General features: G+C 41.9%; 1 protein-coding gene across 7 annotated transcripts in view; it reads right to left on the bottom strand.

Annotated features, from left to right (window-relative positions):
- The window catches only part of LOC115175798 (A-kinase anchor protein 9), a 135,446-nt gene that overhangs the window by 69,902 nt on the left and 44,755 nt on the right, over positions 1-20,789 (bottom strand). For all 7 annotated transcript variants that reach the window (XM_029735330.1, XM_029735326.1, XM_029735329.1 and 4 more), the window contains 6 exons: positions 19,051-19,186; positions 18,655-18,734; positions 18,030-18,159; positions 17,621-17,718; positions 12,864-12,975; positions 12,438-12,675 (listed from right to left, as the gene is read on the bottom strand). In XM_029735330.1, the coding sequence (XP_029591190.1) occupies positions 12,438-12,675; positions 12,864-12,975; positions 17,621-17,718; positions 18,030-18,159; positions 18,655-18,734; positions 19,051-19,186 (794 nt within the window). The remainder of the gene's footprint in view (positions 1-12,437; positions 12,676-12,863; positions 12,976-17,620; positions 17,719-18,029; positions 18,160-18,654; positions 18,735-19,050; positions 19,187-20,789) is intronic.

Genomic DNA, 20,789 nt, shown 5'->3' on the forward strand with positions numbered 1-20,789 from the left:
GGAGCTCTGGTTGAAAAAGGCCCTAAAGATTTATGTTATACAACGTTTGACATGTTTGAACGAACTTAAATTTTAAAAAAATGCATTTTGTTGAGAGAGAAGTCCCGCGGCCGACGGAACTTTTGGAGCAGCCTTCAGAACGCGCTAACAACAACAAGCTATTGGGACATAAAGGATTAACTTTTTCGAACGAAAATACATTTGTTGTGGACCTGGGATTCCTGGAAGTGCCTTCTGATGAAGATAATCAAAGGTAAGGGATTATTGACAATAGTATACAAGACTAGATTTGATATGCGATTGTTCCAAGATGGCGCTGACCTGTATTGCTAGCCTATTTTTCTGAGTATCGCATCCCCTTTTATCGCAAAGTGTGATTACCCAGTAAAGTTATTTTTTAATCTGGCATTGCAGGTGTTTTCAAGAGATGCTAATCTATAAATCTTAGAATGACAATATTACATTTTAAAAATGTTTTAGAATAGTAATTTAGTAAATTGTAGCGCAGTTTCACCTGACGCATTTGAGGGAAAATAGTTAGTCAACGTCACGCGCCGATGTAAAATGCTGTTTTTATATATAAATATGAACTTTATCGAACAAAAGAATGCATGTATTGTGTAACATGATGTCCTAGGAGTGTCATCTGATGAAGATTGTCAAAGGTTAGTGCTGGATTTAGCTGTTTTTTGGTTATTTGTGATGCATGTGGTTGGTCGGAAAATGGCTGTGTGGCTACTTTTACGATATACTCTAACATAATCTAATGTTTTGCTTTTGCTGTAAAGCCTTTTTGAAATCGGACAACGTGGTTCGATTCAGGAGAGGTGTATCTATAAAACGATATAAAATAGTCATATATTTGAAAAAAAATAAAATATTACATTTTGTTATGCAAATGGCGATACGGGACGGAGCCGGTCCAGAGGTTAAGCCTATGCCATTGAAACACACAGGGACTTATTAATCATTGAGCACTTCCTACGCCATCCACTAGATGTCACCAGTCTTTACAAAGTGGTTTGAGTCTTCTACTGTGAAAACTGACCGAACGAGAGGCTTAGAATGTTGGTCATAAGCGGATGGCCTATACTACTCTGGTGCGCAAGTGCATGTTTGGGTACTCTCGTTCCAATACATTTTAAAAGAGAATGCATTCGTCCGCTTTGAATATTATTGAAGTTCTGATTGAAAAAGGCCCTAATGATTTATGCTATACAACGTTTGACATGTTTAAACGAACGTAAATATTTTTTCCCCCCCTCTTTGGTGAAGACAAGTCCGGCGGGCGTCGTTCATGTTTTTGAGTAGCCTACAGGACGCGCTAACAACACGGAGCTTTTTGGACATAAATTATGAGCTTTTTCGAACAAAACTACATTTGTTATGGACCTGGGATTCCTGGAAGTGCCTTCTGATGAAGATAATCAAAGGTAAGGGAATATTTACATAGTATTTTTGATTTTAGATCTCTCCAACATGGCGCCTAGTCTGTATCGCCAAGCCTATTTTTCTGAGCGCAGTACTGAGATTATTGCAAAGTGTGATTTCCCAGTAAAGTTATTTTTAAATCTGGCAATGCAGTTGCGTTCACGAGATGTTAATCTATAATTCTTTGAATGACAATATAATATTAAACCAATGGTTTTGAAGAGTAATTATTTAATTTGTTGTGCTGATTGACTGGCGGTATTGAAGGGAAAATATTTTCTCAACATCAACGCCATTGTAAAATGCTGTTTTTGGATATAAATATTAACTTGATAGAACAAAAAATGCATGTATTGTCTAACATAATGTCCTAGGAGTGTCATCTGATGAAGATTGTCAAAGGTTAGTGCATAATTTTAGCTGGTTTTCTGCTTTTGGTAACGCCTGTCTTTGCATTGACAAAACATTACACAGCTATTTTCAATGTACTGTCCTAACATAATCTAACTTTATGCTTTCGCCGTAAAGCCTTGTTGAAATCGGACAACGTGGTTAGATTAAGGAGATGTTTATCTTTCAAAGGGTGTAAGATAGTTGTATGTTTGAGAAATTTGAATTATGACATTTAATTGTTTTCAAATTTGGCGCCCTTGATATTTCACCTGCTGTTCATAGGGTGTACCAGGGGTTAACTAGCCCATAGAAGTTAACAGCAGGGGGCAGTAGTATCATTTAATTATACCCATTAGATTAGAAACGGGTTGGGCAACTGGCAGCCCACGGGCGACATCCCCCCCCCTTTGAAGGCCCTTGGATCAATAATTTTTTAGTGTAGCAAATCAGTTGGGGTCTCAACTTACTGTTGCAAATTAGAATAGTAGAATACACAAGGTGCAATTTCGAAATTTGGTTGTGCATGTTGGTACGCAGACCAGAAAGCAACTGCTCCAACTCATGAGTTCAGATTTTTGGTGGGCCCTACCCCCATCAAAGTTGCCCATCCCTGTATTAGAATATGGTTTATCATAGTGCAACCTAACAGCAGGCGTAGAAAGACACTGGGAGTGGAGTCCCCACTTCCGTTTTTCAGGAGAAACGGAAGTTAGATTAAAAATACTGCATCCCCAAAAACCAGAAACATCTGCTTTCTGCCAACACCCCTAAGAGTGATCATAGTAAGAAAGGACTCTAGAGTAGATGGTAAGCAATACTGTACTCAACTAAAAACCAGTGGAAGTCGAAATATCCCAAATTAGCATGCGTCAACTTGCATGCCCAAAGCGTGGAGACTGAGAGCAGTCTATTTGTCCAGACTACTTACAGGGTAAATAACAAATGTCATTTTCAAATTTGGGAGAATTATCCCTTCAATTTTCTATTGATATGAAAACACCTTGAGGGCCAAATGGGGAGACGGATGTTTATGCTCCTTGCCTAGATCTGTTGGGCAGGAGAAACCCTACTTTTTGGGGTTAGTGGGTTAGTGACTAACATGACTCCAGTCTAATGCTTTTAACCACCACCATAAATATTTCATAAGCTGGACTGTGCTGCTGGCAGATAAGGTATCATTGCTTCACTAGACTGCTCCAGTGTTTTACATAAGGATAAAAGGTCAACTCTAAGAAATTAAATTGGCCACTGTCTGGTAGCGTAACTATTGGTTTTATCATACCTTCTAGGGGTTAATAAAATTGATTCAATGCGATTAAATTGCGACAGGATAAGTAAATGTATCTTAATTTTCAATTTAGCCAACATTATATAGGGAATATAGTAGGGAATTATATAGTAGAGAAGATCACTCCATAAAAAGGTCAAAATCATTTGATTTTGAGATTGGGTGAAATCCAAAGTTGTGCTATATATTCAAGTCATAGCTAAGTTGTAAAAGAGAAATATTGATACATTTCCCTTTGAAGACAATACAATACGTATCTAGATACACAGGCTCAGATACGATTCGTTGCAAGTTGGTTTGACTAGAGAACGAATCGATGCGATTCAGTTCGATGCAATACGATTCAATGCACTAACATTTTTTGCATAAACACATTCATTTCCATTCTAAAATATAATCTGCTGCTGATAGAACTCATGAGCTGGATCCGGCTGAGCGTGCGTGCGTCTGTGGTGTGTATATTATGTATGTCTATGGTGTATGTACTGGGGGGGAATGTTTTTGTCTCCCCACTTCGGTTCTGACATCCCCATCACCCACTGATTAAATAAATGTAATAGAAATTGTAATCTACGTAGTCACCAAAAGTATTTATTTATCATACTGCATACTCAAAGAAATGTTCAAATCTCACCTTTCTAGCAAAAATAGTTATAAATTGCTGAGGTGTAGTCACTTTTGAGGACACAAGCTCAAGTACACAGTACAAATACGAAATATTTTATGATGTATTTCCAATTCAACTGAAATGTATGAATAAGGCTTGAAATGACTTGCATGCTTTCTAAATATAGCATAATCAAATTATAAAATGACTAAGATTTCATCTTTATAACTGTAAAATACATATATGTATGTTTAGTGATAGAGAAAATGTGTATATTTTCTAAAGGTCTCTTGATCAAAACGTCTGCCCCCATCGCTGTGAACGTCTCACAGAGCTCTAGCTTGTTAGGAACTCTCCTTTCTTCTCATAATTAAAGTTGTCCGTTCATTACAAACAAAGGTTTGTTTAAATTCTATGAATTATTTTAGATTAATGTCAATAAATCGATCTCTGAATGTACTACCCTGATGAAACCACGCTCTCCTGCTGCATACAATGTAACAATTGCAGGCATATGCTTTGTTAGTGGCTGTGACGTAGGGTTCATCCAGGAGTTGGACAGTCGGAAGAGCAAATGAAATAGTAGTGGTTTCAGATTTCACATCATATGTCACACAGCCTCAGAAAATATACTCTGTGTCCGTGGGAACCAGATTGATTTAGAAGCAAAAATGACAGAACCAGTACCAGATCCACGCAGTTCCACTAAAATGGGGACCTTACATCCAAGAGATTTCAACTTGTCATTTTTGTAGATTAACTGTTTGAGCTAGTAACGTATCAATATTTATATTTTACAAATGAACTATGACAGCCAATGAATACATAGCACAACTCTGGATTTCACACTCCGTATCAAAATGAAATGGTTTTGACAGTTTTTACGGAGTGATCTTCTCTTCTCTCCTCGTTTAGGCCATGCAGTGAGCCTCGCAAAAGTGATTGCAGTCCTCCTTATGAAATCATCACCTTAACCAAGTCGAGAACAAGTTCTCATTTACAACTGCGACCTGGCCAAGATAAAGCAAAGCAGTGCGACAGAGTTACACATGGAACATACAAACATACAGTCAATAATACAATAGAGAAAAAAGTATATATACAGTGTGTGCAAATGAGGTAGGATAACGAAGGTAAGGCAATAAATAGGCCATAGTGGTGAAATAATTACAATATAGCAATTAAACACTGGAGTGATAGATGTGCAGAAGATGAATGTGCAAGTAGAGATACTGGGGTGCAAAGAAATAACAGTATGGGGATGAGGTAGTTGGATGGGCTATTTACAGATGGGCTATGTACAGGTGCAGTGATCTGTGAGCTGCTCTGACAGCTGGTGCTTAAAGTTAGTGAGGGAGATATGGGTCTCCAGCTTCAGTGATTGTTGCAATTCATTCCAGTCATTGGCAGCAGAGAACTGATAGGAAAGGCGACCAAAGGTGGAATTGGCTTTGGGGGTGACCAGTGAAATATACCTGCTGGAGCGCGTGCTACGGGTGGGTGCTGAAATGGTGACCAGTGAGCTGAGATAAGCCGGGGCTTTCCCTAGCAAAGACTTATAGATGACCTGGAGCCAGTGGGTTTGACAACGATTATGAAGCGAGGGCCATCCATTGAGAGCATACAGGTCACAGTGGTGGGTAGAGTATGGGGCTTTGGTGACAAAACAGATGGCACTGTGATAGACTACATCCAATATGCTGAGTAAAGTGTTGGAGGCTATTTTGTAAATGACATCTCCGAAGTCAAGGATCAGTAGGATAGTCAGTTTTACAAGGGTATGTTTGGAAGCATGAGTGAAGGATGCTTTGTTGCGAAATAGGAAGCTGATTCTATATTTCATTTTGGATTGGAGATGCTTAATGTGAGTCTGGAAGGAGAGCTTACAGTCTAACCAGACACCTAGGCATTTGTAGTTGTCAACATATTCTAAGTCAGAACCGTCCAGAAAAGTGATGCTGGACAGACGGGCAGGTGCGGGCAGCGATCGGTTGAAGAGCATGCATTTAGTTTCACTTGCATTTAAGAGCAGTTGGAGGCCACGGAAGGAGAGTTGTATGGCATTGTTGCTCGTTTGGGGGTTAGTTAACACAGCATCCAAAGAAGGGCCAGAAGTATACAGAATGGAGTCGTCTGTGTAAAGGTGGATCAGAGAATCACCAGCAGCGACATCATTGATGTATACAGAGAAAAGAGTCGGCCCGAGAATTGAACCCTGTGGCACCCCCATAGAGACTACCAGAGTTCCAGACAACAGGCCCTCCGATTTGACACACTGAACTCTGAGGAGTAGTTGTTGAATCAGGCGAGGCAGTCATTTGAGAAACCAAGGCTGTTGAGCCTGCCGATAAGAATGTGGTGATTGACAGAGTCGAAAGCCTTGGCCAGGTCGATGAATACAGCTGCACAGTATTGTCTCTTATCGATGGCAGTTATGATATCGTTTAGGACCTTGAGCGTGGCTGAGGTGCACCAATCACCAGCTCGGAAACCAGATTGCAAAGCGGAGAAGGTGCGGTGGGATTCAAAATGGTCGGTGATCTGTTTGTTAACTTGGCTTTCGAAGACCTTAGAAAGGCAGGGTAGGATAGGCATAGGCCTGTAGCAGCTTGGGTCTAGAGTGTCTCCCCCTTTAAAGAGGGGGATGACTGCAGCAGCTTTCCAATCTATGGGGATCTCAGACGATACGAGAGGTTGAACAGGCTAGTAATAGGGGTTGCAACAATTTCGGCTGATAATTTTAGAAAGAGAGGGTTCAGATTGTCTAGCCCTACTGATTTGTAGGGGTCCAGATTTTGCAGCTCTTTCAAAACATCAGCTATCTGGATTTGGGTGAAAGAGAAATGGGGGAGGCTTGGGCAAGTTGCTGTGGGGGGTGCAGGGCTGTTGACCAGGGTAGGGGTGGCCAGGTGGAGGGCATGGCCAGCCATAGAAAGATGCTTATGGAAATTCTCAATTACTGTGGATTTATCGGAGGTGACAGTGGTTCCTAGGCTCATTGCAGTGGGCAGCTGGGAGGAGGTGCTCTTATTCTCCATGGACTTTACAGTGTCCCAGAACTTTTGGAGTTTGCAGTGCAGGATGCAAATTTCTGTTTGAAAAAGCTAGCCTTTGCTTTCCTAACCGCCTGTGTATATTGGCTCCTGACTTCCCTGAAAAGTTGCATATCGCGGGGGCTATTTGATGCTAATGGTCAAGGGCAGTCAGGTGTGAGTGAACCACGGGCTATATCTGTAACTGGTTCTAAAATTTTTTTAATGGGGCATGCTTATTTAAGAGTGTGATGATAGCATTTTTAAAGAATAATCAGGCATCTTCTACTGATGGAATGAGGTAAATATCCTTCCAGGATACCCGGGCCAGGTCGATTAGAAAGGCCTGCTCGCTGAAGTGCTTTAGGGAGCGTTTGACAGTGATGAGGGGTGGTCGTTTGACTGCAGACCCATTACGGACGGAAGCAATGAGGCAGTGATCGCTGAGATCCTGATTGAAGACAGCAGAGGTGTATTTGGAGAGCAGGTTGGTTAGGATGATATCTATGAGGGTGCCTGTGTTTACAGATTTGGGGTTGTACCTGGTAGGTTCATTGATAATTTGTGAGATTGAGGGCATCAAGCTTAGATTGTAGGATGGCCGGGGTGTTAAGCATGTCCCAGTTCAGGTCACCTAGCAGCACGAGCTCTGAAGATAGATGGGGGCAATCAATTCACATATGGTGTCCAGGGCACAGCTGGGGGCAGAATGTGGTCTAAAGCAAGCGGCAATGGTGAGAGACTTGTTCCTGGAAAGGTGGATTTTTAAGTAGAAGCTCAAATTGTTTGGGCACAGACTTGGATAGTAATACAGAACTCTGCAGGCTCTCTCTGCAGTAGATTGCAACTCCGCCCCCTTTGGTAGTTCTATCTTGTTGGAAAATGTTCTGACTGATCATTTCTTTGTCAGTGGGCAAACGTACAAAATCAGCAGGAGTTCAAATACTTTTTTCCCCTCACTGTACCTTGGCAATGAAAGTGGGCATGAATGGCAACTGTATAATTTCACTGCCTGGTGCTTTCAGGTCACAGTGATCTGATAAGTGCTGCTGCACTCTTTCTATGCACGCACAGACAGACAGATGAGGGAGATGAAACATCACTCACTTGGTGTGGTGTTTCTTCAATAAAATGTACAGTACCAGTCAAAAATTAGGAAACACCTACTCATTTAAGGGTTTTTCTTTATTTGTACTATTTTCAACATTGTAGAATAATAGTGAAGACATTAAATATATGAAACACATATGGAATCATGTAGTAACCAAAAAAGGGTCAAACAAATCAAAATATATTTTATATTTGAGATTTTTGAAAGTAGAGACCCTTTGCCTAGTCAGCTTTGCACACTCTTGGCATTCTCTCAACCAGCTTCATGAGGTAGTCACCTGGAATTAACAGGTGTGGCTTGTTACAGGTAATTTGTGGAATTTCTTTGATCCAAATCAGTTGTCACAACACAAAGTAGGGTTAGTATACAGAAGATGGTATTTTACCAAATATGGCTAAGTCCATATAATAGCAAGAACAGCTCAAATAAGCAAGGAGAAACGACAGTCCATTAACTGAAGGTCAGTCAATCAGGAAAATATCAAGAAATGTAAAAGTCCCTCAAGTGCAGTCACAAAAGCCATGAAGCGCTATGATGAAACTGGCTCTCATGAGGACCGCCACAGGAAAGGAAGACCCAGAGTTACCTGTGCTGCAGAGGACAAGTCCATTAGAGTTACCAGCCTCAGACATTTCAGACCAAATAAATGCTTCAGAGTTCAAGTAACAAAATCAACTGTTCAGAGGAGACTGCGTGAATCAGGCCTTCATGGTAGAATTGCTGTAAAGAAACCACTACTAAAGGGCACCAATAAGAAGAAGAGATTTTTGGTTCCAACTGCCGTGTCTTTGTGAGACGCAGAGTAGGTGAAACGGATGATCTCCACATTTGTGGTACCCACCGTGAAGTATGGAGGTGGTGTGATGGTGCTTTGCTGGTGACACTGGGTGATTTGTGATGGTGTGGGGGTGCTTTGCTGGTGACACTGTCAGTGATTTATTTAGAATTCAAGGCACACTTAACCAGCATGGCTACCACAGCATTCTGCAACGATACGCCATCCCATCTGGTTTGCGCTAAGTTGGACTATCATTTGTTTTTCAACAGGACAATCACCCAACACACCTCCAGGCTGTGTAAGGGCTATCTGACCAAGAAGGAGAGTGATGGAGCGCTGTATCAGATGACCTGGCCTCCACAATCACCCGACATCAACCCAACTGAGATGGTTTGGGATGAGTTGGACCGCAGAGTGAAGGAAAAGCAGCCAACAAGCACTCAGCATATGTGGGAACTCCTTCAAGACTGTTGGAAAAACATTACTCATGAAGCTGGTTGAGAGAATGCCAAGAGCATGCAAAGCTGTCATCAAGGCAAAGGGTGACTACTTTGAAGAATGTACAAAATAGTAAAAATAAAGAAAAACCCTTGAATGAGTAGGTGTGTACAAACTTTTGACTGGTACTTGTGGCAAAGGGGGGCTGAGTGATAAATGGCAGATCTAATAAACAGGCTCTGCCCTCGTACTAAAATGGCCACCCGACAAGAACTACAGTTAACACAATTTCCAACCGCCAAAAACTACAATCCCCAGAAGCAAGGGGACCGCTCGGAAGGTGGGGCCAACCCACAGATCGGTTTACCATCCTCAGACAGACGGGCTGGTTGAGATTCAACCGCACACTGAAGTCAATGCTCAGGAAGGTAATCGATAAGGATGGGAGAAACTGGGATTTCATGTTGTCGTATCTGATGTTAACCATTAGACAGGTTCCCCCCAAGCCTCGCTGGGGTTTTCACCCTTTGAGCTGGTATATGGGAGGCATCCCCAGGGAATCTTAGACATCACCTGGGAAACCTGGGAGCACCAACCCACCCCTTATACTAGTGTTATAGAGCACGTCAAGGCAATGCCAGACAGGATAGCCACACCCATCGTGTGTGTGCACTTGAGACAAGCACAAGAGCACCAGCGGCACACTTATAACCGGCAGGCTACCCTGAGGGAATTTCAACCGGGATATAAGGTGTTAGTGCTGGTCCCCACGGTAGAGTGTAAACTACTAGCCACATAGAAAGGACCATATGAAGTGCTGGAAAGAATAGGAGAAGTTAATTATTGGATCTGACAGCTAGGTCGTCGGCCCCCGGAACAGATCTATCACATAAACCTGTTAAAAGCATGGAGAGAGAAACACCAATTGTCACGTACCCCACACCCACTCAGGAGGCAGCCGCTGTGTATGTTTCACCTACTCTGTCCCCAGCACAAGTACAGGAAGTAAAGACCCTAATCCAGAAAAACAGAGATGTGTTTTCAGGGACACCAGTCCGAATTGAGGTTACAGCTCATGATATTGTTTCCCTACCAGGGAGAAAAGTGAGCAGGAGGCCATATTGGGTACCCGAGGCTCGACGAGCCGCGATTAGAGCAAAGATAGAAAATGTTGGAAGATGGAGTAGTCGAAGAGTCACATAGTGAGTGGTCTAGCCCAATTGTGATGGTCTCCAAGCCCGATGGGTCTTGGCAGTTTTGTAATGATTTTCAGAAGGTAAATTAAATTTCCAAGTTTGATGCCTACCCCATGCCCCGAGTAGATTAACTGTGGGAGAAAATTGCACCTAGCCAAAGGTTACTGCCAAATTCATCTGACTCCCAGAGCAAAAGAAAGACAGCCTTTGCAACCCCTGATGGTTTGTTTCAATACACAATCATGCCATTCGGCTTACACGGGGCCTGTTAATTTATCATCGAATCACAGCCTATTTCGTCAAACGGGTGATGATTTAACAGAAGCGCATTTGTGAAAAAAGCACAATCGTTGCACCAACGAACCTAACCATAAACATCAATGCCTTCTCTTAAAATCAATACACAAGTAACAATTTTTTTAAACCTGCATATTTAGTTAAAAGAAATGCATGTTAGCAGGCAATATTAATTAGGGAAATTGTGTCGCTTCTCTTGCGTTCAGTGCAAGCAGAACCAGGGTATATGCAGCAGTTTGGGCCGCCTGGCTCATTGCGGACTGTGTGAAGACCATTTCTTCCTAACAAAGGCCGTAATTAATTTGCCAGAATTTTACATAATTATGACATAAAATTGAAGGTTGTGCAAAATAGCAGCAATACTTGGACTTAGGGTTGCCACCCCTGTTCGATAATAAACGTTTTGTTTTCGAAATGATCGTTTCCGGATATGACCATACCTAAGGCTCGTATTTCTGTGTATTATAATTAAGTTTATGATTTGATATTTGATAGAGCAGTCTGACTGAGCGGTGGTAGGCAGCAGGAGGCTCGTAAGCATTCATTCAAACAGCACTTTCCTGCATTTGCCAGCAGCTCTTTGCAATGCTTGAAGCACAGCGCTGTTTATGACTTCAAGCCTATCAACTCCCGAGATTAGGCTGGCAATACTATAGTGCCTAGAAGAACATCCAATAGTCAAAGGTATACGAAATATAAATGGTATAGAGAGAAAGTCCTATAATAATTACAACCTAAAACTTCTTAACTGGAAATATTGAAGACTCATGTTCAAAGGAACCACCAGCTTTCATATGTTCTACTGTTCTGTGCAAGGAACTTAAATGTTAGCTTTTTTTTACATGGCACATTATTGCACTTTTACTTTCTTCAACACTGTGTTTTTGCATTATTTAAACCAATCTACTAATAATATGGATATTCAATTTTCTGGGCCAGAGCAGTAACCTGTTTAAATTGGGTACGTTTTTCATCCGGCCGTGAAAATACTGCCCCCTAGCCCCTAGAGGTTAAAACAGGTTTCATTATTTATTTGAGACTAAACAGATTTTATTTATGTATTAAGTTAAAATAGTGTTCATTCAGTATTGTTGTAATTGTCATTATTGCAAATAAATAAATAAATATATATATATATTTATAAAAAACTTTTTTTATTAAATGTCAGATTAATCGTTATCGGCTTTTTTTTTGTTCCTCCAATCGGTATCGGCGTTGAAGAGGTTTGTCACATACTGTAATACCCATGAGGTGTTCGTGGACTAAGCAATTCATATATTGACTTGGATTCCATGAAGTTGGATTTAGTTTGAACTCAATTATTTGTGTTATGGGCAATGTGAAAGGGTTGATGGTGATCTATTGAGAGGCTACCCAGACTTCTTGCTCAGGCCACACCCACAGACAGTCTCTTCTCCGGAATGAGTCCGGATCTGTGTACCTCCCCGACTATTCACCGAATGTGAACACATTCAGGGCCATCTTATTGGTCCAGAAACCGATAGGTTGGACCAGAGCCAAAACACACGTGGGTAAAGCGGAGGTTTGAAAATGTGTCATTGGCTTTGATACTCTGATTGGTTAGAGACGAGCTTCTCCTCACCAAAAACATCTTCAATGATGGCTTCCTCAGACTAAAGTATGTAGCAAATGACAGAGCAGGGGTCTAACATACCACCTAGATACCAGGTGCTTGTTCAGGTGGATGCAATGGTAGAGAAAATTCAGATAGAAAATGCATCCACCATCCATTGAAAATGACTGATTCTGTTAGTTTGACAGAAGTAGTGCCTAGTATAAACACAGAAGTTCATGCATGTAATTTATGTATAGCTATTTCTAAATCATAGTTATCGTCAACATTACCTGAACTGGGCCTCAGTGCCTGTGACCTCATCAAGGTGCTGCTGTAGCACTAGGAGTTCGGTAGCGTAGCGCTCCTCTGTCTCTTTGGCCTGCTGCTGGTAGTAGGCCCTAAGGTGCTCCACCTCCAGTCTGTGGCATTCCTCCAGCTGGGCCCGCTGTTGCTGGACGTCGGCCCTCAACTTCTGGACGTCCTCAGCAGTGTGGGAGGAGGGCGAGGCAGTGGTCAGCTCCCTCTGATCTGGGTAGAGAGAGAGATAGCCAGGCTAATGCTAACACTAAGGAGATGGGCTCTATCTTTCCCATTCATTTTGGTATTGAGGCTTGCAGACATTCCAAATGCAGATGGTATAGAATATGGGCACCACATAATTCAGCACCATTTTGGGGTGATTTTTGTTTAGACATACAATGTAGATCAAGATTTACCATCGAGGCCGTGTGTGGAAGTAATAGAGCTGTCAATAATCTTGCGCAGGCTGGCGATCTCCTCCTCACTGCTGCGCTTCAGATCATTGTACGCCAGCTGTATCACCTCAATCTAAGAATAACAAGTAGTTTGACAGCAGAGTTCGTTGGCGTTATCATTAAAGTCAATTAGCTAGAGTGCATTCAGGAAGTATTCACACCCCTTGACTCCCCCCCCCCCCCCCAAAAAAAAAAATCATAATTGAAATTGTCACTGGCCTATACACAATACCCCGTAACGTCAAAGTGGAATTATGTTTTTAGAATTTTTTACAAATTCATAAAAAATGAATAGCTGAAATGTTATGGCAAACCTAAATAAAGTCAGGAGTAAAATGTGCTTAACAAGTTGCATGGCCTCAGTCTGTGTTCAATAATAGTGTTAAACATGATATGTGAATGTACCCCACAGATACAATTATCTGTAAGGTCCCTGAATCAAGCAGTCAATTTAAAACAGATTCAACCGCAAAGACTGGGAGGTTTTCTGATGCCTTGCAAAGGGCACTATTGGAGGTAAAAAATGTAAAATAAACATTGAATATGCAAGTTATTAATTACACTTTGGATGGTGGATCAATGCACCCAGCCACTACAAAGATACAGGCGGAGTTTAATGGTTGTGATAGGAGAAAAATTAGGATAGATCAACATTGTACACTAAACAAAAATAAACATGCGAAGTGTTGGTCCCATGTTTCATGAGCTGAAATAAAATCCCAGAAATGTTCAATAAACACAAAAAGCTTATTTCGCACAAATTTGTTTACATCTCTGATAGTGAGCATTTCTCCTTTGCCAAGATAATCCATCCACCTGACAGGTGTGGCATATGAAGAAGCTGATTGAACAGCATGATCATTACACAGGTGCACCTTGTGATGGGGACAATAAAATGCCACTAAAAATGTGCAGTTTTGTCACAACAAAATGCCACAGATGTCTCAAGTTGTGCAATTGGCATGCTGACTACTGTAATGTCCACCGGAGCTGTAGCTAGAGAATTAAATGTTAATTTCTCTACCATAAGCCACCTCCAACATTGTTTTAGAGAATTTGGCAGTACATCCAAGCGGACTCACAACCGCAGACCACGGGTAACCATGCCAGCCCAGGGACTCCACACCCAGCTTCTTTACCTACGAGATCGTCTGCAGACCAGCCACCAAGACAGCTGATGAAACTGTACGTTGCACAAAAGGATCTGTACACAATTCCTGGAAACTGAAAATGTCCCAGTTCTTCCATAGCCTGTATACGCAGACATGTCACCCATTGAGCATGTTTGGGATGCTCTGGATCAACGTGTACCACAGCGTGTTCCAGTTCCTGCCAATACCCAGCAACTTCGCACAGCCATTGAAGAGGAGTTGGACAACATTCCACAGGCCACAATCAACAACCTGATCAACTCTACGCAAAGGATATGTGTTGCGCTGCATGAAGCATACGGTGGTCACACCAGATACTGACATGTTTTCTGGTACCTGTGACCAACAGATGGATATCTGTATTCCCAATCATGTGAAATCCATAGATTAGGGCCAAATTAATTTCAATTGACGTATTTCCTTATATGAACTGTAACTCAATAAAATCTTTGAAATTGTTACATGTTTCGTTTATATTTTTGTTCAGTGTATAAGGAAGCTCGCACAGAATAAAAATATTCCAAAACATGCATTCTGTTTACTGCATAAAAAAATAAAAAATGCAATGAACTTTTTGTCCTGAATACAAGTGTTACATTTGGGGCAAATCCAATACATGACTGAATACCTCTCCATATTTTCAAGCATAGTGGTGGCTGAATTATGTTATGGGTATGCTTTATTAGTTAAGGACTGACAAGTTTTTCTGGATAAAAAAAGAAATGCACAGGCAAACTCCTAGAGGAAAACCTGGTTCAGTCTGCTTTCCACCAGACACAGAGATGAATTCCCCTTTCAGCAGGACACAAGGCCATATCTACAGTGGAGTTGCTTACCAAAAAGACAGTGAATTTTACCCGTAGCGGCCTAGTTACAGTTTTGACTTAAATCTATTTCAAAAGCTATGGCAAGAGCTGAAAATCGTTGTCTAGCAAAGATCAACAACCAATTTGACAGCTCTTGAAGAACTATGAAAAGATTGAATGGGCAAATGTTGCACAATCCTGGTGTGGAAAGCTCTTAGAGACTTACCCAGAACAACTCATAGCTGTAATCGCTATCAAAGGTGATTCTAACATGTATTGAATACTTATCTAATCAAGATAGTGTTTTTTTTTTTTTAAATACAAAAAATGGGGCCTTCCGAGTGGTACAGCGGTCAGATTCGGGTTAGATCCCGGAATGTGTTACAGCCTGCTGCAGCCGGGAGACCCATGAGGCGGCGCACAATTGGCCCAGCATCATCCAGGTTAGGGGGAGGATTTGGCCGGCTGGGTTGTCCTTGTCCCATCGCGCTCTAGCGACTCCTTGTGGCAGCCAGGCGCATGCACGCTGACTTCGGCGGCCAGTTGTACAGTGTTTCCTATGACACATTGGTGTGGCTGGCTTCCGGGTTAAGCGGGCAGTGTGTCAAGAAGCAGTGTGGCTTGGCGGGGGTCACGTTTCGGAGTACGCATGGCTGTCAACCTTCACCTCTCCTAAGTCCGTACGGGAGTGGCAGCGATGGGACAAGACTAAATACCAATTGGATATCACAAAATTGGGGAGAAAAAGGGATAGATATACACACACACACACACACACAATTGAAGTCGGAAGTTTACATACACCTTAGCTTAATACATTTAAACTCAGTTTTCACAATTAATCCAAGTAAAAAAAAAATCCTGTTTTAGGTCAGTTAGGATCATAACTTTATTTTAAGAATGTGAAATGTCAGAATAATAGTAGAGAGAAGGATTTATTTCAGCTTTATTTCTTCCATCACATTCCCAGCGGGTCAGAAGTTTACATACACTCAATTAGTATTTGGTAGCATTGCCTTTAAATTGTTTAACTTTGGTCAAATGTTTCGGTCAGGTTTCTAGGCCTTCTTGCGCGCACATGCTTTTTCAGTTCTGCCCACAAATTTTCTATAGGATTGAGGTCAGGGCTTTGTGATGACCACTCCAATTCCTTGACTTTGTTGTCCTTAAGCCATTTTGCCACAACTTTGGAATTATGCGTCGGGTCATTGTCCATTTGGAAGACCCATTTGAGACCACGCTTCAACTTCCTGACTGATGTCTTGAGTTGTTGCTTCAATATATCCACATAATTTTCCTACCTCATGATGCCATCTATTTTGTGAAGTGCACCAGTCCCTCCTGCAGCAAAGCACCCCCACAACATGATGCTGCCACCCCTGCGCTTCATGGTTGGGATGGTGTTCTTCGGCTTGCAAGCATCCCCCCCTTTCTCCTCCAAACATAACGATGGTCAATATGGCCAAATAGTTCTATTTTTGTTTCATCAGACCAGAGGACATTTCTCCAAAAGGTACGATCTTTGTCCCCATTGGCAGTTGTAAACCGTAGTCTGGCTTTTTGATGGCAGTTTTGGAGCAGTGGCTTCTTCCTTACTGAGCAGCCTTTCAGGTTATGTTGATATAGGACTCGTTTTAATGTGGATATAGATACTTTTGTACCCGTTTCCTCCAGCATCTTCACAAGGTCCTTTCTGTTGTTCTGGGACTGATTTGCACTTTTTGCAACAAAGTACGTTTATCTCTAGGAGACAGAACGCGTCTCCTTCCTGAGCGGTATGACGGCTGCGTGGTCCCATGGTGTTCATACTGCGTGCTATTGTTTGTACAGATGAATGTGGTACCTTCAGGCATTTGGAAATTGCGCCCAAGGATGAACCAGACTTGTGGAGGTCTGCACATTTTTTTTTTTTCCCTAAGGTCTTGGCTGTTTTCCTTTGATTTTCCCATGATGTCAAGCAAAGAGGCACTGAGTTTGAAGGTAGGCCTTGAAATACATCCACAGGTACACCTCCAATTGACTCAAATTATGTCAATTAGCCTATCAGAAGCTTCCAAAGCCATGACATAATTTTCTGGAATTTTCCAAGCTGTTTAAAGGCAAAGTCAACGTAGTGTATGTAAACTTCTGACCCACTGGAATTGTGATACAGTGAATTATAAGTGAAATAATATGTCTGTAAACAATTGTTGGAAAAATTACTTGTGTCATGCACAAAGTAGATGTCCTAACCGACTTGCCAAAACTATATAATTTGTTAACAAGAAATTTGTTGAGTGGTTGAAAAACGAGTTTTAATGACTCCTACCTAAGTGTATGTAAACTTCTGACTTCAACTGTGTGTGTGTGTGTGTGTGTGTGTGTGTGTAATATATATAAATAAATGTTTGAATTTCTTCCAATTTGACGTGTGTTTTGTGTTGATCGTTGACAATAAATCAATGTTAATCCCACCTTGTAACCCAACAAAAGCTGTGTGAATACTTTTAAGGCACTATCATTCGTCATATCATTATTAACTAGCACAGTTAGAAGTTAAAAAGCTAAGTGCTAGTGTCCTAGCAATTACTGTACAATAATCAAATCATTGTTGCTTTCATTCCAGTCATAACACTGTGATTACATGTCAAACCCTAACAAGAGATTGGTTGTGTTTAGACGTTACAACACCAATCAATGACGTTATGTTTTTTCCCACCAATGCATAAACTGAGCCTAAACCCCACAAAAAAGTAACTAAAATGAACAGTTTTACACACACCGTATTGCCATCTGCCTTCAGTAAGGACTGGAGCTGTAGTAGACGACCATGTTCCTGCTCAATCCTCTCCTTCACCTGCTGAAGGTCTCTACACATTTCTATTGAGCGAGACAGAAGAAATGCCCATTACAAATATGTCCTCATGCAGCTCGTCTCAGGTAATGTATTTGTATCTCAATTACTATAAGATATTTCCTTTATCATTCATGTAGCTATATTTGATATGTGTATGCAAATGTAAACTGGGGGAAAATACAATATATACTAATTTGTAATTTTATCATGCCACAGTCAAGATCGTTCTGCGACTTATTTATTTCGACTTTTCCATTAGTCAGCGACTCATCTCATAGGCTGCGTGTTTATGCAGTATTGTTATCATTCGGGTAGACATCAACCAATAAAGCACCCTTTGCATCATGTAAAACAGCACTGGGATCCCTGGTTTCTTCCTTTTCAAACGAATGAATCTTCCAGTCCTCGACATCAGTGGGGTGGAGATACTCCAAGAATTCCTCTCCGAAAAGTTTAGCAAAGGACTGTAAAGAGAACAGCAAAATAGCTCTCAAACATAGATGTCTCAGTAAATATTTGATGCACTCGTGTGGTAATAATCAATGTCCAAACCTGAAATAATTAGGTCAAATAACATTCTCAGAAATCAAAGGTTAAAAATAATTGACAATGCAAAGGAACACTAATCAATACTTGGTTTATTAGGTTTGCTGTGTGTGTCCTATCCTTGTGGGGACATAAAATTACCAAAAGTTCCCATAACGATAGTAAAACGAGGAAAATACTCTGCTGTGCGGACATTTCCCACGTCCACATCAGGACAAAGGCTATTTTAAGATTAAGTTCACAATTACATTTTGGGTTAGAGTTAGCGTTACGGTAAGGGATTAGAGGTTAGGGTTATGGTAAGGGTTAGGAGTTAGGTTAACAGGTTAGGGAAAATTATTTTATGGAAATTAGGTCCCCACAAGGATAGAAGAACATAACACGTGTGTGTGTGTGTAATTAATGTTAACTACCAGGATGAGCTGCTTGCATTCTTCAGACACAACTTGCACCACATTCTGGTACTTGGAGCTTTTGGGATCATCTGTGAAGTCTGAGAAAAACAACAAAAGCATACAGTATTATTGTCTTATATAGAGCATAAACAGTACACCATAATTCAATTACTAAAATAAGATGAAAGCAAAAGTGACTGAATAACTTGTGTGAGTCAGTGTCCTGTTTTCTATCTACAGTTTGTAGCATGGTTGAAATCATGAATGATAGATCAAAAACAACTTCAATGTGGCCCGTCTAGCTCCATAACCCCAGATACACACACACACACACACACACACACACACACACACACACACACACACACTGAAAAATGCATGTGCGCACACACAGTGTAACACACACGCCCGCACCCCTTGGTTCTTTGAGGCGGCCCAGCTCAAGTATGCAGGCACGGGCGTCTGCCTGCTCCCGGAGCAGCTCCAGCTGCGCAGCGTGTATCTGAGACAGGCTGATCCGCTGGGCCTCCAGCTGCAGCCTGCACTCCACCTTCACAAATAGACAGAGTGGAGAGAGCATACAATTAGATACACCTGAACGTATATACTCCCTCAGTCTACCTACTGTGGCATAATATAGATTGTTTCAGGAGTAGGAGACAACAATTCCCCAGGATAGAATGTACTTGTTGCAACTTACACATGATGAATTTAAGGTATTCTTAGCAATATGACGTTATAGAGGTAACAAGATTGTCAACCAATATTTGCCCCTCCAAATGTAGGCATGCCTGTTGTTGTTGATATCTGTAAGCAGGAAGTCGGCCCGCTGTGTATGACGCCATATTGCTGAGTGCACCTTGTGACGACCATCCCACTCTGTCTGACAAATTCTTTCCCTTTGCGCTTGTTTTCCTTAATAGGATGTCGGTGGCCTAGCCGGGAGGGTCGTCAGGGAAATGGGACACACCTGGGCTCGGGTGTGTCCCGGGATAAATACACCTCTTACCCATTTATTGAGGAGACTCTCTCCATGCAGACACAATGATAGAGTTTGGTTGTGGCATTTTTGTGGCCATTTTGTTTGGCACCTTTTAACACCCCTCATTATCACATTTATGCACGCAAACACTCACTTACACACACCATTGTTAATTGTATTTAGTTTACTTCAGTTAATAAATATATTTTGTTATTCTTTATCTCCACGTTGTCTCCTTTTTGTTGCGAACTACGAGCCGGTTCGTGACAACCTTTAAACAAAGATTCCAAATGGTGTATCCACAATATACACTGCTCAAAAAAATAAAGGGAACACTTAAACAACACAATGTAACTCCAAGTCAATCACACTTCTGTGAAATCAAACTGTCCACTTAGGAAGCAACACTGATTGACAATACATTTCACATGCTGTTGTGCAAATGGAATAGACAACAGGTGGAAATTATAGGCAATTAGCAAGACACCCCCAATAAAGGAGTGGTTCTGCAGGTGGTGACCACAGACCACTTCTCAGTTCCTATGCTTCCTGGCTGATGTTTTGGTCACTTTTGAATGCTGGCGGTGCTTTCACTCTAGTGGTAGCATGAGACGGAGTCTACAACACACACAAGTGGCTCAGGTAGTGCAGCTCATCCAGGATGGCACATCAATGCGCGCTGTGGCAAAAAGGTGTGTCTGTCAGCGTAGTGTCCAGAGCATGGAGGCGCTACCAGGAGACAGGGCAGTACATCAGGAGACGTGGAGGAGGCCGTAGGAGGGCAACAACCCAGCAGCAGGACCGCTACCTCCACCTTTGTGCAAGGAGGAGCAGGAGGAGCACTGCCAGAGCCCTGCGAAATGACCTCCAGCAGGCCACAAATGTGCATGTGTCTGCTCAAATGGTCAGAAACAGACTCCATGAGGGTGGTATGAGGGCCCAACGTCCACAGGTGGGGGTTGTGCTTACAGCCCAATACCGTGCAGGACGTTTGGCATTTGCCAGAGAACACCAAGATTGGCAAATTCGCCACTGGCGCCCTGTGCTCTTCACAGATGAAAGCAGGTTCACACTGAGCACATGTGACAGACGTGACAGAGTCTGGAGACGCCGTGGAGAACGTTCTGCTGCCTGCAACATCCTCCAGCATGACCGGTTTGGCGGTGGGTCA

The sequence above is a fragment of the Salmo trutta genome, chromosome 36, assembly GCF_901001165.1.
Source record: "Salmo trutta chromosome 36, fSalTru1.1, whole genome shotgun sequence".
In the NCBI taxonomy this organism is placed as follows: domain Eukaryota; kingdom Metazoa; phylum Chordata; class Actinopteri; order Salmoniformes; family Salmonidae; genus Salmo; species Salmo trutta.